At 46.4% G+C, this 18550-nt stretch overlaps 2 protein-coding genes across 2 annotated transcripts in view; one reads left to right on the plus strand and one right to left on the minus strand.

Moving 5' to 3' along the window:
* Positions 1-109: 109 nt before the first annotated feature.
* FAM72A (family with sequence similarity 72 member A) lies at positions 110-5790 on the plus strand. Its single transcript, XM_083812770.1, has 4 exons — positions 110-547; positions 1716-1793; positions 2959-3083; positions 3994-5790. The coding sequence occupies exons 1-4, from the start codon at positions 390-392 to the stop codon at positions 4086-4088; spliced, it is 456 nt and encodes a 151-aa protein (XP_083668896.1). The 5' UTR covers positions 110-389; the 3' UTR covers positions 4089-5790.
* A 707-nt stretch (positions 5791-6497) lies between these two features.
* RHEX (regulator of hemoglobinization and erythroid cell expansion) overlaps positions 6498-18550 on the minus strand; it is a 39594-nt gene continuing 27541 nt past the window's right edge. Inside the window, exons 7-11 of the mRNA XM_083812769.1 lie at positions 13276-13327; positions 11927-12168; positions 10039-10101; positions 7093-7818; positions 6498-6851 (exon numbers count right to left, since the gene is read on the minus strand). The gene's annotated coding sequence lies outside the window, so the exon portion shown is untranslated. The remainder of the gene's footprint in view (positions 6852-7092; positions 7819-10038; positions 10102-11926; positions 12169-13275; positions 13328-18550) is intronic.

An 18550-nucleotide genomic window follows, 5' to 3' on the forward strand; every position in this document is an offset into this window, starting at 1 on the left:
CGCCTCCCCGCCCGCCCCGCCCCCCGGTGGGTAGCGGTGGCACCGCCCCCTCACGGGGGGGTGGGCGGGGCGTGGAGGAGCGCAGCGGCCTCCGCCCCGAGGACTGCGGAGGGGCGGGGCGAGGCGCGCGGAAAGACGGCTGGACGAACCAATGGGAGCAAAGCAAGGCGTGCCTCTCCGCCAATAACCAAGCGGCGAGGGCGGTGCCACTAGACTCCTCCAACCGCTACGGGGGAGGGGGCGGGGCTTTCCCTCGGCTCCGCCAATCAGAGCAGGGGGCGGGGCGTGCGGCGCCCAACGGCCGGCCGCGGCTGGGGATTCAAACGGCGGGCACGAGCGCGGCCGTTACCGGGCCGGGCCCGGCGCCCCCCCCACCCCCTCACGCCGCCATGTCGGGGCCCGGCGGCGCCTTCGCGGAGCGCTGCGTGGCCGTGCTGTGCTGCCGCTTCTGCCGCCACGTGCTGAGCTCCCGCGGCATGCGGGCCGCGCTGCTCGCCGCCCCCGGCGCCGCCCCCGACCTGTACTCCACAGACATCCCCCCCGCAGGGTGAGTCCCCGGGGAGGCCCCGCCAGCGCTGAGGGGGGAGCCGGGAGGGGCTGGGAGGGGAAAGGACGGGGGGTGAGGAAGAGGAGGATAGAAGAAGAAGGGGAGGAGGGGGATGGGGGTAGAGGAGGGAGAGGATGAGGAAGAAGGGGAGGAGGGGCAGAAAGAAGAAGAGGACGAGGAGGATGGAGGGAGAGGAAGAAGAGGATGGAAGAAGGGGAGGAAGGGGGAGGAGATGAGGAAGAGGAGGAGGGAAGAAGAAGAGGAGGAGGATGGAGGGAGAAGAAGAAGAGGAGGAGGATGGAGGGAGAGGAAGAAGAGGAGGAGGGGGACGAGGAGGGAGATGGAGGAAGAAGAGGATGAGGAATAGGGGAGGAGGGACAGAAAAAAGAAGGGGATGAGGAGGAAGAAGAGAAGGGGGTTGGAGGAAGGGGAGAGGAAGAAGAAGAGGAGGGGGACGCAGGAGGAAGTGGAAGAGGAGCAGAAAGAAAAGGAAAGGGATGAGGAAGAAGAGGAGGAACCTTGGGGAAGGAGAAGGAAGAAGAGGAGGAGGAGGCGGTTGAGGAAGAAGAGGAGGAAGATGAGAAGGAGGAGGAAGATCAGGACCCTCCTGGCCTCTGTGGAACCCGCCCGGCTCTGGTGCTGCCCCCAGGCCCCGTGCTGCCTGCTTCATTCTCACCAGGGCATTTGAATGCCAAGGAAATGAGGTTGCAAAGCAGCATGCTGATGAGGGAGTAGGGGTTAAAGAGGAGATAAGAAATCAGAGGCTCGCTTTTAAATGTCCCAGCCTTTGAGGTGCCGGGCGGGAGGCTTAGGTGAGACCCGCCAGGAGCCAGGGCGACATCTGTAATCAGATCTGTGGCTGGTGGAGTCACAGTGAGAGCGGCAGGGCCCCAGCGTGTAGGTGTCAGTAAGTATCAAGAGAACTGGTGCTTACTGGTTTACGTTGAGGTGACTTGCGACGCGTTAACGTAACGTCTTGGGGCGCTTTCTTGTTCCCACATGAGCACGGCTGCTAACTGACAGGTAAAGGGCACTGCGTGCTGTTGAGAAAGCACAACACTAACACCAACATCCCTTCGCTGTGACTTCATGCCTGTGCTGTCAAAACCTCGCAGTTGTAATCAGGGATGTATCTAAACTTTAACATTTTTACTCTCTTCCCACCTAGTACTGTTGACTTCATCGGCAGCTGCTATTTTACTGAAATCTGCAAATGCAAGCTGAAGAACATCGCGTGTTTAAAGTGGTAAGAATGTCACCCGATGACACTAGCACCTTCTCAAGCGTGCATGCACTGCTGCAATGCTGTTCAGCCTTCTCACTGGAGGCTACTGCAGTGAGAAAGTTACGGGATGAATGAACAGATTGCATACTTTATTTCAGATTTAATGCTGCCTGATAGAAACTCAGCCCACTACTTCTGGGCCTGGCTGCCAGTCTATTTCTGTGCAAGTCCCAAGTGGAAATGTGACAACCTTGTCAGTCTGAGTATATGGGAAAGCTTGCATGCCACCTGCCTGATTAAATGTCTGCTTCAACACTGAGATAATTGTGTGAATAAGGCCACAGTAAGAAGTACTTACTCATATTCTAATTAATAGAACATCCTCTTGGCAGATCTGCTTGTCGCTAGCAGATGGAAGATGCTGTCACTAAAGTTCTTGGAGTTCTTTTATCCTCTTTACTAATGTATGATATTTAAGACTAAAAACAACTCCGGTAACGCATCTCATGTAGCGTTATTTGAGAGTATCCTTTCAGCTTCTTAACTGAGACTTTTACCTTGTTTGGATTTAAAGGGGAGAGGGCAGGTTATGACAGGAACACAGCATTTTAAATTTTATGACAAAAGTAGAGAAATTGAAATATCTCACTGGAGTGCATGACTGAGAAGAGAGAAAAATGTCATTCAAGGTTTTGAACTAGGAGAGCAGATAAAGCTTCCATATTCTTAGTCTTAAGGATATTAGTTTTGGACTCTCTCTCAAAGATATTACTCTTAGTCTCTCCCTATTCCTGACACACACTCATGCACAGTGCTGCTTTACAGATGGACTGTATGTTTGTGATGGATTTGATTCCAATGGACTCACTGGCCTTCAAACTAAAGATACACCGCCATTGGTGATATAATACCATTGTTATGTAAACTAATCTGGATTGCTCAATGCAGGTTACTAAATGGTTCTCTGTGCCAAAGATCTAAAGTTTAGATATTCTGTAACTCCTGACAGATGTTTTCAAAACACTTAAGATGCTTGTTTAATTACGTTCCCTTAACTTTATCAAAATAGGAGCATCACATAATGGTCTTGTACCCTGGCTATTTAATGTTAATTTCAGCTAGAAAAAACAACATCAATCTTTTCATCAGGCATTTATGTTCCTCATTATTTCACTTGTCTTTTTAGCGGTAACGTTGTTGGTTATCATGTGATTTCTCCCTGCAAACCTTGCCTGCTGTCCTGTAATAATGGCCACTTCTGGATGTTTCATAGCCAAGCAGTCTTTGGCATCAACAGACTAGACTCTTCTGGTAAGGAACACATATGTTTCCTTCTCTTCCCTGAAATCCTGAATTCCAAATCCTCTTTCTAATGAGGCATCTCAATATAGTCAAAGCATATGGAGAGCGTATAACATATGGAGGCATATGGCAAGTGTTGCTGTATTGCTAATCTAGCAAACTACTCTGGGGGAGGTAGTTGTAGCTACTTCGTAAGTTAAAATTTGTAGTAGAAATTAATTTTCATCAGAAAACTTAACCTACCGTTCTTGTGGGTGAAAGTCAGGATTTTCTGGAGCAATATCATAACTGCTATAAACACCACAGCCACCAGCTGCTATTTATAGCGGTATGTATAGCTTTACTGTGCTATCAGGCAGCTGTCCGATGGGCACTCTTTTTGGGTGAGTCATGTTGTCACTTTGACCCTATATAACTGAGTCCCCACTAGCTCAAGCTGAAATTACAGCTCATGCTAGCTCCTTTATTCAGCTAGATCTTCTTTGGATGCCAAGTGTCTAGCATAATTTGCCTCGAGTCCTCAGGAGTGCATAGCATTCTGACAAATCACTTCACCTCCTTGCACACAAGAATAACTTGTTGTCTAAACCTTTCAGTGTCACCTGTGTTTCAGATCAATGCATTTAAAAATAAATGAGCAGTGAGGGGATTATCAATAGCTATGTGAATTAGCGATATGAATACATCAGTAGACAGGGACTTACTCTTTGAGCTATGCTGTAAACAACACTTACAAGATCACTTTGGAAGAGAAACAGGAAATCTTCATATATTTAACGTGAATGTGACTTACCAGTTTTTGCTATAAGAGTACTTACTTTTACTGAAAATAGACAGTTGAGCAACTTAAAAATAAGGTCACCATCCAAAAATATATATTTTTTTTCCTTCCTCTTCTGTCTTACCTCCTTCCCACCAGGTGCGAATGTATTGCTCTGGGGCAACTTGCCAGATTTGGAGGAAAACACAGATGAAGATGTGTCATGCATCTCTGAGGAGGAGTATATCAGATAGCATTTATCTACAACATACTACAGTATCTTCCCTAGATACCTTCCATTGCTGTTTGTTTTGGACTCTTCTTCCTGCTGGCCCATCACAGCCTAAACAATAGAGAGAACTATGAAATCTGGAAAAGAATCCTGTAAGAAGATGTCATCTTCTGTCACTGTAGTGTTCCTTAAACTCTTGCATCTGCCTTGTGTGTATCATTCTGACTGGGGACGTGCCTTGAACAGATCTGAATGTCAGATATTAGAGATGCAGATGGCAGGTGCACTTACTGAGGTCTAGGTCTGGTTTGTTCTTACACTTAAGTTTCAACAGTTGACATGCCGCCTTAACTGTATTTTTCTTCTTTCCTAAAACAGTATTCACGGAGCAAAGTCTTTCACATGCTGTAAGTAGAGCTTTAAAATCTTGAAAAATAGTCAGTTTTGTTGATGGATGGTGCTCTGAAGCAACATTGCTTAAGTAGTCACACAGACCATTTATTGCCCAGAGCTTTCATTCTGAGTATACAGTCACTGAACAAGTGTCTTAAAGTGTTATAGCTTTGGCTCTATTATCTTGGTCTCTTGCTTTTAGCAGCTTCTTCTCTAGGCATCTGAGGCATGTTAGGACGCTCCTGAATGTGGACTGGGGAGCTGTCTTACTGAGTCTTCCGGTCTTCATCTTTCAGTACTTTTAGGATCATGTTTCTGCAGAGATCAAGTTCTATTTTTTTGTCCTCTCCCCTTCCCCCCAGTAAAATCAAAATACTGAAGTTTGTTAATGTCTAATGTAACGTCGGGACAATTAACTACTAGAGTAGTTAGGATCAGCAATAAAATCCATCCAGATTTGTGTGTTATTTTTTTTACCTTATAGGATAGGCATTCTTCTAAAACAGAATTTACTCATCTGATTGTGTCTTTTTCTAGAATAAAAAAAAAATCAAAATATCCACTGTTTGTGCCTAGCCTTACATCCTGAAGCATAGAGACAATCTCATTCCTCTAAGGAGTAATGGATTTAAAGTTCATTACCGGAGTTGTTACAGTCATAGCATTTAATTTATGAACTAAATACTGTCCCCTTCAGCTAGTCACCTGAAGGATCATCTTTGGAGAATTCAAGTTACGGTCACATAAGAGAACTGGCAACGCTTTCAAATTTGGATTGATGTTGACTAAATCATTCTATAGCCTCTCCTGATACTTCGAAGAGGTGCAATGAAGACAGATCTGACTTGTCCTAGTATTTTTACTGCACAGTACATATTTCCTAATGGTGCTACCTCTTCTGCATTGTTTAAATGTATATTTGTGTGTATATATGTGTGTGTGCGCGCCTATGTATAGATATGTCTTGTTTGGATTTCCTGTATTATGTTTGCTCATTAAATAAAAGGTTTGGACTATGTACTTTTCTATGGGCTGTAATAAATATGGATATATAATGATATCAGTTAGATAATGAAAACAATGGAACAGTATCTTGTATCAGAATTAGGTTGAATTATTAGGTTCTTCTTACTATGATTTTGTTTCCAAGACCAAAAACATCCCCTTCTCTTGGTTGAGAAGCTTGTCAGCAGCTCAGTCTTAAGGGTGTTTGGTTAGTTAACTCCTGTAATAACCAAACGTCCCACTTCTTGCCAGTTTTCTATGCTGCAGGAATTAGATCATGTTGTAACTACAGTAGTAAGCTGGCAAGGTGATGCTAAACACAGATTTTTCCAACGGAATTCATGACCTAAAAATACATCTGATACTGTTTGGTTTTGTATAAGGAACATAATAGTTCAAAATAAAAATCCCATAATAGAGTTCTTTGTTGCAAGCTCACGACTTTCAACATTCCAAAAACTCACCTTTTGTCAATGAGTCAATTCTGTGTCAATGGCAGAGGTGACTGGAGAGCTGTTCTCCCTCTTTACCTATAGAGTAGTAGAGGACTGTAATTTCTTCACAACAAGTCATTAATTCTCAATTTGCTCTCTATCTTCTTGCACATAGAACTGGAAGATCTACTGTGAACTACTTTAATTACACAGGCCTGTTTGAGCTAGTTCTTTGCAACCAGACATCAGCTTGAAATAAAAAATGAGCCAACTCTTAAGTTTGTTCCATCCTTTTTTTGGGGATAAAGAAGTTGTGTGTATTATGTGCAAAGTAAACAAACATCATCCATTGCTCTACCTGTTATGAATGTTGCCAGACAAACCACTCATATCTAGGGCTGCTTTCTGTGTGAAATTTAAAAAAGAACTGACTAAGCAGTTTGTGGTGTAGCCACTACTCCACATTCACAGGGCCCTAATATTTTGGGTTAAGGTTCCAAGACTTACCCTGTATAGGAGAATATTTTCCAGGTTGATAGATACCTCTAATACAAAAAAGCTGACACAAAACTAGATCGGTGCTTCTAGAAACCTTCCCAAATACTTCAACCCAGCCAAAGCTTTGTTTGAAATAAACAACTCGGGTCTCTACTTTGCCAGTCTTTTGCTCTCTCTGTACTCGTTGACATTCGAGATACGTATGTTACAGCAAAGCCCTGGAATCTCATGAATCCCTTGGAAGGGTATGGTTGTGAGGTACGTGGTATAATCATGCTGAACAGTAAGGCAGATAGCTTCCAGAATGAATGGATCAGCAGGGTTCGGCTTCTTGCTGGATCCATGGTCAGTAACGCAGAAGAGCTGGGTAGCTGTTGGCCTTGCTAAGGGTTTTACAATGAAAGTTTACGTGATCTCTGCTGCGCAGCCAATGGAGTCAAAAGCAGAGCACAAAGCTGAAAAACAAGAACCCAGTCCTAAGGCCTTTCTTTTCTGCTCATTAAGGTACACACAGCAAGTAACTGTAAGAACTTGAGTGTCTCTAATCAGATCTGGTTTTATTCAGAAGAGATTAAATGCAGGCAAAGTCTCAAATTTTAAACTCAAAGTCAGAGCTACCGCAAGACCTTCAGAGTCTCCTGGCACTAACAGCTCAGTTGAAATCAGTGCAGTCAGCCTTAATGCCCCTAGCATTACCTCTGCCACAGGGCGCTCGTCTGTCACACGATGTACCAGGCCCGTGCACAGCAGCTCTGCAGCTATGAGTTCTTGTGTAATATGGCCTTGTAGGTTCAGGGTCACTGACTTGTTTGGATGAAAACATTTGAAAGTAGAACTCCAAAAGCCGCTGAGGATAAATAGCTTCACTTTGGATCATGGGGCCATTTGCAATTATGCTGCCATCGACAGCCAACCATTTTCTCTGCAAATCACAATTTGCAATTCTAGCTGGAGGGGTAGGAGAAAGTCATAGCAAGACAGTGATAAATTGATTCCCCTTCATATTAAATACGACTTACTGGAAGAAAAAGCACATTTAAATATTCTTCATTATTTCGGTGCAGATTAATGCCTAATCATAATCTTACATTTATGTAACACCATTCATCCCAAAGTGCTTTACAATGACAAACAGTTAAGAATTCCTTTACCATTGAACTGCAGCCAACTCCAGGATGCAAAGCAGCTGCCAAGTAGACAGCATGCTGCAAGGACCACAGTAAGCATCACTCTGTAATGAAATTCAGTAGGTGATCTCTATCAGTACAAACCGATATGTTGATTATTGAGGGAGGCTCAACTTGAAAGGCACTCTCTTCTTAGCCTGGAATGCAGTTCATCCACTTCAAACCCAATGACAGATGGGTCACCTCTCTTAGGACTGGGACCAAGGGGCTCAGGGTCTGAATCTGAGGAAGAGACCTACGGTAAGAGACAGAAACAACTAAGCCATCTCAGCTCCTTTCTCTGGCATACAAGAGCAGGCGCTCTCTTTTAAGTCAGTTAAAATGGCCTATTATTATAAATCACCTAATTACTTTGTCGTGAGAGGTCATTGTTACATAGTTTATTACGTTTGCAGCCTGTGTGGTTTCTGAAAGCATACCCCAAGGAACAGTGCATATCCCAAGTAAACAACCTTTGTGTACTATTATTTGGATTAAGGGAGTGTCTACAGGCTAGTATAGTATAACAGCTGTGGGTGCCTGTTGTGCAAGAACCTGTACAAGCACGGTGACTTGTAGTCTCCAAGAACGTACACTGTAAACAGAATAGCCACAGGATGGTAAGGGAACGGCACGACTGGCTCTATCAGAGGGGATCAGAGGTAAAGCCTGAACTGCGTAGATCTGAAGAGGAGCCTCCTTTGTTCTGAGACTACCACAGAGACCTGAGCTGGGCCTGTTCCTGCAGCTATGGATCAGTTCTTCTTATTCCAACGTGCATTTGCAAGTTTATGAATATATTCAGCTCTTCTAGCACGTACTCAATCATCTCATACTTCACGCAAGAAGCTGTCTCTATGCCAGCATTTCTGCAGTTCTACTGCATTATTAGGTTTCTCTCTTGCTCTATCATACAACGAGGATATACCCTATAGCCAAATACCCATCAAAAGCATACATGGAAAACGGGTTATTCCAAACCTCTATAGATTCAGAATTCATGGAACTAAGAGAAGTGCTCTCGAATTATGCAGTATGCAAGAATGACAAGAGAGAAAAGCAGGATGCCTGCCTCAAACGTCTCCTGTGAAATTAATTCCAAGTTGCTGATGCACCACCCAAAATTTCTTCTCATCAGAAAATATCAGCCGTGCTATGCTTTGAAAAAGCATCAGCATTTTCCGAGCAGCTATTAGCCAGGGGGACATTTTAGCTGCTTTGCTGTCTGCAGTGTTTCTTGTCATCTTGCATGCGTGACACAAGCTTAACAAAGTGAGTCTGCACTCTATTGATTTCTCATTAGAAAGCATGCCTCACATTTTGGACACCAGTGAGGGGAAAAAATAACAGGGAACAAAGCCGGTCAAATATAAGCCAAACAAAATCTCTGGTGCTTCACTTCTTATGTCATCTGAATGCTGACAGCTTGATGTCTCTGGGTAATGCCACACAAGGGAAATTAGCACCATAGCACTCCTATGCACTGCCATCTGCATGTCAACGTATGTAGAAATTTGTGCAAGCCGTTATAAAGCAAGATTGATAAAACAGGCTTGATCTTTTGCATTTCTCTGACTACGCTTATTTCCTGGAGAAAAGTGCTAATTAAAAATAACCCAGTATCGCCCCAACGTAACTGCAGCCACACTAGGATTCTTCCCTGCTGTGCTACAGCAGAAGCTTATTAGTTCATCCCACTCCAGCATATGGCCTGGTTTGGGATAGGAAATTTCCACTAACAGAGGAGACAATGCCAGAAATACAGGTGTTTGGAGACTGTCTTCCTAAGTAATTTAGGAACGTAAAACCAAAAGGGAAACAGGTCTTGTGTCTACTGGGCACATCTGACAGTTCTATATACAAGGCAAACTAAAGAGAATTTAAAATAAACTAATAAAGTCATGTGATTTTGCCTCTTCTTATCTATGTCACGCTCCAGCAACAGACTGCCCAGATAAGCAAAGGGGTTTGGGGACCAAAGGACATTGCAAAAAATGGGAACACGAAGCTCACACACAATTTGTCTGCACCTTTTGGAGCTTTTCCCAGTAGCTGCCCCTTTATCAAAACATTATTTGTCTCGGTTTTAAAAAATACAAATATCCATTTAGCTCTGAGACTGACCGAGCTTCAGCAAGAATGAGTCCGGCCTGTTGTTTACGTGAAGCTCACGGAACACGCCCCGACAGCTTTTTCAACAGACACCGACAATGGAAGAGGCCCAAGGTGGCGTGCAGTCAGTGCTCCAGCACCAAGCAAGCTGCGTCGAGTTTGAAGAGTGCCAATCTTCAGCGTGAACATGACAAGAGGCCTTAGGCCTAAATTAAAGCACAACGTGTGAAGCTAGAAAGCCCAAAACATGTGAAGACCAGCATAGATAGGCTCTGTGCCCAAAACGGGACTAAGAGTGCACCTTCAAAGACTACGTAAGCAAAACTGTGTGTCACACTGCTAGATACAAAATCTAGGTCCTTACACATTTTTAAATGACTTCGAAGCCACTTCCTTTGACTGATACACTTAATCTCTTGCTTCATCACTGCATAAGTGGAAATAGAGAAAGAAGTAGATAGTTTTAGGCCACCAGAATACCAAATAGTTTCCTCACAAAGTGGCCAACGAAGCCTACACCAGCAGAGAATTATTTGGTTAAAAAGACAGATGGAATAATACAGGGTCACATTTGAGGGATGATTGTGAAAGCTATTACAGATTCACCCCAGCATTCACTCAGATATTAATGCTGAAAATGTTTGGAAAAAATGAAGCAATCCGCTCTTGTGCAAGGGTCCATCACAAGACTTTCCACAATGTTGCTCTGCTCTTGTAAATTTTTATTGGAACACAGGCTGGAAGTGAATTTTACTCTGTGAAGTTTACCCCACACAAATAATTGTGTAGCTTAGAAGTGAAAATCCAGATAGATACATTTTTTTCCCCTCACCTGCTACTAGGAGGCAGCATTCACAAGTGTCAGGAGGTACAAATTCAGCAGAATGTGCCCGTTTTTTAACTCCAGTCATCATGTGGAATCACAATTCAAACACTGCTTTATAAAACTGGTCCTGGCCACTATAAAAAAACCTTTCATTGTGATAACTAAGTGCCCACTGATTTGGTACAGACGTGCCAGTGACAACACATGCCTCTGAATCGCTCCTTACCTCTGGGCCACTCCGATGGAAGATTCCCAGCGAGCTGAGGGCACTTGCTGTAATCCAGCCACAAAAATCACAGGACTTAACAACAAGAAGCTTTTGGACAGTGGCAGGCACTTTGATAACAACCTGCCACTCAGCCTGGATCACTCGAGCCTCCTCCAGCTCCTGCCAGGGGGTTCAAAATGTGGGCACGGATGATTTTGGCACTAATTGTAGCGTACACTGCCAGACCTGACAGGAGAAGCAGCATCACTTTCCCTTCTCGGTGCCTTGCTACTTATTTAGATCTGTCACATCTCCTCCTGTGCTATAAGGGCTAGTAAGAGCTACCAGGTGAATCCACGCCTGACATTTTCCAAAGCCCAAGGGAAAGCAGGGCAGTTATCCCCATGCTCCGTCCCTAATAAGTCTGATCTTACAGTCTCTATTCTCCTGAGCCTCCCTGCGGAGATCAAAGACAGCTATGTTTGGGTGTGTGCAAGCACATACATGCATGGAGAAGACACGTTAATTATGGTCTGAACATTTCTCTGCTAGAAAAAGAACTCGTTCCCTCTTTGTCGTTTCCCTCACCTCTCCCCCACAGAATTTCACGCTGGCCTGATTTACTCCCTGAAACCAGCTTTGGATTGCAAATGGCCTAGGGACAAGAGACACGAACCAAGTATTTCTTGGCTGGAAGATGTGCACTTTGAAGAGCAGACACTCAGCACCAACACAGGCTCTGGTGCCACAGCACGGAGCCAGGGACTTGTTTCTTAAGCTTTACTTTCCCTGTTCGCTGAGTTGTCAGGTCAGCGGTCACTGCAAAGGGGCTGGTGGAAAGGGAGGTATTTAGGCAAAAATGACTGTTTTATTTGGTTGCTACCCTCATACACACTGCTGATGCGGTGCTTAGAGAAAAAAAAATAAAAATAAAAATGAGGAAACTGTGATCTTCATTTTGCTGACCCAGGCTGACACCGAGTACACCCTTGTCTCTTTTGCTCCCACAAGGGAGGTTGCTGTTTGCAAGATGCGGCCTCCAAAAGGGTGTAAAAAGGCAGTGGGAGGGAAAGTGTAAAGTACAGGCTCAGCCTGGTGCATCTATCTATCAGAAGCCTGCAAGGCCTGTGCACACCTTTGCAAACTGACCCCAGGTGCTGAACCAGCTGGAATGCGCTCAGGGGAAAAAGGTGTATGCGCGGAGCTGACAAGACTCACCCTTCCCCTCGCCAGAAAGGAGGGGAGGCTGGCAGCAAGTGATGGCTTGCCAACCTCAGCAAGGGAGCACATCTGGGCCACTCCAAAGGTGGGTCTGTTGCTGTGCCGGAGTAGACTGCAGGTCCCTCCAGCTCAGATAGGTCCCTCTGCCTTGGCCAGCTCGCCAGGAGACAACCGTCTTTGTTCCTGCAGTCTGGATATCCCAGTATCGTGCCAGACAGCAATCCTTTGCTTCCAAAGCTCTAGGAACAGTTTGGGGATATTTTTGTGAGCCAGACAGGAGCACCTCCGCCTCCCCCAATATCTTCCAAATTCCTTTGTAAAACAGATAATCTGATTCCCTCCTCTTCCCATTTTTAAAAATAAAACATTTTTTTCATGTTAAACAGCATGTGTTTTATGTTTGCCAATTTTTTTTTTTTTTTTCTCCCCTGCCATTATAGTTTTGCTGGTGTAAATTGCTGCTAATCTGTTGCCCCAAAATACCCCTTTGTCAGCCCCTGCAGACACCCAACGGTACCGTGATCCCTGGTGCTGATGCACACCCAAGGTGACAGTCTTTCCTATTGCTGAGGTCACACAGCTTAAAAATCTGCTGAAGTTACAACTGGAAAAGCATCCTGCTAAGATCACCGCAAGCACAAATTGCGCCCCACACATCAAATGTCTTCCCCAGCTGGTAAAGTCCTACGGCCAGAGCAGGACAGGTGCTCTTCCATCCAGCCAACGTGGTCCCTACAGCATGAGGCTGAAGCACACAAGTAAGCAGGAGTGGGGATTGGGGGTGTTAGTGCTGCAAATGCATGCACGTGCACGCTCCATGGTGAGCCGGGGGTCTTCCAGCTCTGGGTCTCAGCACGATAACTGTCATCACCCATGGAATAAGAGACACTGGCATTATGCTCAACAAATTTGCATTCAGAGTGATAACGGAAAATCCAACTGAATTTATAACTTCATCCAAATCTTAAGGCCAAGAGGTTCCTCTGCAAAGCAATAAGTATTTAATTCTCTGCTAATAGAGTGAAATAGAGATAGCAGGGAAAACGCAGGAGCTCACTATCAATGGAAACAGAGAAAGGGACACTGATATTTTAAGGCATCCACCTTTGGGTTATAAGCTGCTTATCTCAGACTGCTACATATGTGGTCTCCTTGGGAACAGAGTCAGACAATAAATCAGATGTGCCAACAACATTTATCAGAAGCTCCAACTAGCCAAAAACATCAGCTCTCCTAAGAATGCCAAATCAGTTTTGCAAGATGCATGGCCAAGCCTGGAGTCACTCTTGAGGCATGCGGCAGGGGTAAGAAATGCTGCTGTTAAGCTGAAAAGAAATGTTGCTTACATTACTGTTCCTTATTGCCGAGACCTCCTGGAGCCATGAGCTGCATCAGAAGCTTCAAAGAAAGGTAAAAAGACAAAAATCAGGCTGACATTATGTAGGCATGGCTAATGCACAGGCAGGACAATGTCTGTATATCGTGTGCCTAATCGGCCACAGAAACAACCCAATCCACTCTTCTCACAGTTTGAAGCATGCAAGAGATTATTCTTGTCTTATTCTGAAAAGAAGAAAAAAATAAAAAGGCAAAAAAAAAAAAAAAAAGCACCAATACAGAGAAAGAAAATGATAGGAATAAAAACAGCTTGAGAAAAGTCAGCAAGATAACAGTATGAATATTCTCTAGCTGTAACTCCGCTGCCAGACACAAGCAAAAAATCCAGACATTTCATATGTGCAAAAACAAAGCAATCTCAACCAAATCGCTCTTTGAAAAATGGTGAAAATTTCCCAACCAGTTCCAAAATGCTTCGCTGCTTATGTGTAACCAAAAGAATGTCATGGCAGGCATTCCCGGGGCACAGACCTCCGTCTCATTTGCAAGGGATTTGGCCTGGGATTGACAAGTGCAAAAGAAACGGCAGCAGCTCTGCTTGGCAAGTCTTATTCATCCCGAAACCCTGACCTCCAGTGGCATCAGACATACTTTGGCAGGCACGCGGTCTGATAACTGTCCCACAGACTGGGAGCAAATGTCTCTGGCAAAAGCGTCAGGGGATCGGGGTGAAAACAACGCCAGTGTCTGCTTGGGTCACAGCTTTACCTGTGGCCACAAAAGAGGAAGAAGTGGCCACCCTTCCCCTTTAGCATTGCAAAGTGATTTGAGCAATGTAGGGCTTCTTAAAAAAGCAGCTCACACCTGGTCTGGCCACAGGCTGGCGGCTCACTGACCTCCTCCATGGTGCAGACGCGGTACCCACTCCCCGGCTGCCGCAGCCCCTCGGGCGAGGCGTTTTGGAGCGTACCTGAGCACAAACACTGTCCTCACACACACACAAAAAAAAAGATGACAAGGAATGGCACGGCTACTTGAACTGCAGCACCACCAGGCTCTGACCTTGTCCGTGCAAGATGTGGTGCTAATAAGGGAGAAAATCATACTGCAGGCCGTCCCCTGATCCCGGCGCTTCCAGAGGCTGCAAAAACGATTCCCAGCAGCCGGCACCCGGCGCAGCCACGTCTGTGCAGGGAGCAGCAGGCCACGGGGCGATTCCCACATCCCTTGTAACAGAAACCAGAGGTGCCTCCAGGGCAGCACCGGAGCTGGAAAGGCTTTTCCCTGCCTGGCAGCAGTGCGATCAGCCAGCTTCGGCCCAATTTCACGTCCCCCCTGCTTCTGGCACACTTTTGGCACGCTTCTGGCACGCTTCTGGCACGCCTGGCTCCATCACGGAGACACCCACCAGTAGCACGGCACCTCCTGAACCCCCGGCCTCCAGCACCCCTGGGGCACCCCCGGGACACCCCCTGGCCCTCCTGGGGCACCCCCTGGCCCTCCTGGGGCACCCCCTGGCCCCGGGCACGGTGCCTGGCGCCCTCTGCCGGAGCGCAGCCCGGCGTGGAAAAAAAAAAAAAAATAATAAAATTTCCAGTTAAAATCCAATTATTGGCAGTGGGGTACAGAAGGAAGGAGGCGTGCTCAGCATCTGTTTTCTCCTAGTGGAGACAACAGGAAAAAAAAAATAATCCATCTCTCACCTTTCTGGGGGCCGCAGCAGCCCCCGAGCGCTCCCAAGTAGCTGCCACGGCACTGCCGCACAAAACCACGCCGTGCCTGCTCGGTGGCCTCCTGGAGCCACAAAGTGCCTGATTTCCATGATCAGCTTCCAAAAAGTGCCCCGGAGCTGCAGCTGCCCGGACAGCACAGCAAAGAGCCCTTTTCCACTAGAGGACAGTGCCACACTGGAAAGGACAACCGTGGCCCTTGCGACACGCCGCCAGCGCTGCCTGCTTTCCAGAGCACCCTCTCTGAGTCACATCTGATAACGCTGGCGTGCAGGAAAGCAGGGGACAGGCGGTGAGCCTGCAGCCAGGAGCAGAGCGCTGGGAAGGACAGGGCGTCCCGTCCCGCTGCTGCGCGGCCTCGCGCTCTGCCTCTGCACAACCACATCCAGCAGCCGCGCAGGAAGGGTTTCCTGATCTGCCAGACGTTAGCTGCGTCACGCTCCTCGTCTGTTGGGTTTTCTTGCTCTGCCACCTTCCGCGCTGCGTTATGCTGGGAAAGAGATTTTGGCTTGAAATCTTTGCTCATCCCACTGACGGCTGAATGGCACTAGATCAGTTTCCATCCACTTTACTTTCATTCCCTTGCCCCGTGAAGGCAGCCAAGCCATGGATAGAAGGTTGCTGTAACGACTGCTTTCAAGCGGGTGTTTTTCTGCCGTTAACCATTGCTTTTACTACGAGGATGAGGCAGAGATATGGACTGATTGGGCAAGCATGCTTCAATAGCACTTCTGCACAAAACACAGATCCAATATCTGACAATGCCAGGATGGAGGGGAGAGCAGAGCTTTCAAGAAAATCAGCGGTCTGGTTTAGGCAGGCAGTCTAATTCACGATCTGCATCTTTCCCTTTCTTCTTCTGATGTCTTTCTCCATTAGCAAAGTAAGAAATGAGGGAATGAATAAAGTCAGTAGAGTCTCAGAAATGGTTCATTTAATGCCTTTGCTGACGTTTTCCTCTGGTTAGTCTTTAATTTGACTTTACAAACCTTTTTTTTTGCAGCTGTGTTTTGTCTTTTGGTGAAGGGCAGATTTTCCGTAGCCACAACCAGCTTCAAATCCCGTAACTGCCATTACCACTGGCCAAACCAAGGTCGTCCCAGGAGATTATGATCACTGGGACTTGGCTGCCCATTGGCAACCCCTTTCTCGGGGAACCTGTGCTGAAGTTCAGTGCATGCTTCCTGCTCTGTTTTCCCTCAGAAGCATTATCAAGTGACTAGTGGGTAATGGAGTGCCATTTAAATCCAATTAAATACTTCCTCACCCACTCGAGACTGCTGAAACAAAAGAAAACAGCTACTGAGGTGTCATCCGGAGGGAAGGCCTTTAGCAGCGGTAGAGATGGGTGTCAGGATTTAAGAACATCCAAGAAACGCTATTCACAACAAGCAGGATTGTGGAGCTCATTCACTTTGTTTTCCCCCATTAACAACCAGTCTGCCTGAAGTGAAGCAAAGCTAAACAAATGAGGTGAGGAATGAGATTTTCAGAGGAGGCAGAGTTGGGTTCTGATCATTAACACTTTTGTAGCTTTTAAACATTTCCCAGTGCTGTCACTGGGTTTCTCTCTGCGGTGACAAACACTGCCACCACCTTGTCTTTAAGCTGAAGTCCAAGACAAAACAACAATAAAATCCTACGTTTAATCTAACACGGCCTCCCAGAAGTATACACTTTGTTGGAACTTATTAACCAGCTCCCAGCTTGTTCCCCGCATAATCAGTTTGTACTTCAAAGTCTCCTCTGGCAGACAGAGCTAAATGATGGTGTTAAATTCACTCATGTATAAAATTAATTAGTTTTGGGGCAGGACAGTGGATATTGGTTGTCAGAAGTCGAGATATTAGCTGAATGGGGTTGCCCAGGGCTCTGGGGACCTTTGTAACTTCCCAAGCAATACCTCCCTCCCTTGCACCCTGAGCGAGGTCTTTCAAGTGGGGCGGATGAGAAGAGCCCTGGTGGCTCCCTGCAGCGCATTGTTCAGCGGCATGAGAATTACCCCTGAGCAGAGCAAAAGGCTGCTCGGTGCTCGCAGAGTGCCTGCTCCCACACTTACACAGAAATACACACTTGCAAGACCAAGACGTAATCCAGTTACTGGTTATTGCCACAGAAGTCACCCAGCATTATAAATCCCCTCCCAAACTGCTGCACCGCTCTCTGTCCGGGGCAGCCGAGGCACCCAAAGGGGTGCCTGAGGCCAGGTTCCCCACGAGGCTCTTAGCCAGGTGTGGGGTCAGGTGAGGCAGAGACCCCAGGCTGGCCGCAGTGAGGAGCTGGGCATTTTGTTACACACAAATCACTAGAGAGAGAAAAAAATGTCTGGCTAATCCCTCGCTCAGGCAGTAGGCGCAGGTCACATCAGGGAGCAGTACCTTTCTCTCTGTATCTCAGTTTATTTCTAGAATAAAGCTTTCCCAATTACCTTTAGGACTTCGAATTTCATTTAACTGTTTTTAAGTCTCACCATCGAATCTCCCAGTCCAAGGGACCCTGGACCCACAAAGCATCAGGGCAGGTTCAAGTCCCCCTGCCTTGTTTGGCTCAACACAAGGGGCTTAGCAGCGATTTTCACATTTCACCTGAATCCAACAGTTAGCTGTAAATCCACCCCCCTCCCTGAGGCTGTGCTTGCTCTCCCATCTGCGAGACAGGCGAGATGCTTTGCTAAGCCTCGGGGTGGGACCTGATGAATTGAGATGAATGATACGCAAGGAAAGCCAACAGTTCTCTGGGTTATGGGCCTAGATTGTGCCAGCCCCAAACTCCTGCCACAATCAACAGAGAGCTCTCTTTGGTGCTCGACAGCAAGGCAAAAGGTCCTTAGATATAGCCAGGTTAAGACTATCTACTAAAAGTAAGCAAATGCAGGGCTTTGGAAGGCCCTGGGCAGAACCATGCACACAAATCCCTGTCTGATTTGGAAACACCAGGACCGTGATCAGAGCACGCTACCTCTCGGTTTTGTTTTGTCAAACAAAACCCTGTAAAACCTCGGGCAACCGAAGTATGAGAAACGAAACATCTGTCCTTCCCACCTTCATCCCATCCTTTGATTCCCCACATTCACACACGTCTGCAGGTGATGGGGAAAGCTCCGGCGTGTGAGCCCCCCTGAAGAGGGAACAGAACAGACACAACTTTGGTTGCTGCTACAGCAATATCCATATTCTCGTGCCCAGACAGAAGCCTTAAAGAAAGATCGCCCCTTGATGCTTGACCTGCATGTTAATTTGGTGCATTCTCTAGACAACAGCAGCTCAGTGAGACAGGGAGATAACGCAGAGGCCAATGAAGAAATCCATCGATTTCAGTCTGCGGTTTCCCCACCAGCAGGCTCTCACTACAGGCTGTGATCTGCTTGCATGATGAAGTGATAATCCATTACAGCCAAGAATACTGGTCCGCAGATCATTTGAATTATAAGTGATAAAACTACGCATTTGGCAGGTTCCAGAATGTCATTATTGTGAAACATGGGGCAACATTTCCCATTTACAGCAGCGCTAAGTACATCCTCATGGCCTTTCAAATCTGTTGTGCAAATGCA

This window comes from Anser anser, assembly GCF_964211835.1.
Source record: "Anser anser genome assembly, chromosome: 27".
Lineage (NCBI taxonomy): Eukaryota > Metazoa > Chordata > Aves > Anseriformes > Anatidae > Anser > Anser anser.

What these genes read in the sequence shown, in the direction of transcription:
- FAM72A (XM_083812770.1), top strand. Translation starts at nt 390, where the DNA reads ATGTCGGGGCCCGGCGGCGCCTTCGCGGAGCGCTGCGTGGCCGTGCTG. An exon ending in AACATCGCGTGTTTAAAGTG is followed by an intron (nt 1,794 to 2,958) that starts GTAAGAATGTCA and finishes TTGTCTTTTTAG; the next exon opens with CGGTAACGTTGTTGGTTATC. An exon ending in CAACAGACTAGACTCTTCTG is followed by an intron (nt 3,084 to 3,993) that starts GTAAGGAACACA and finishes CCTTCCCACCAG; the next exon opens with GTGCGAATGTATTGCTCTGG.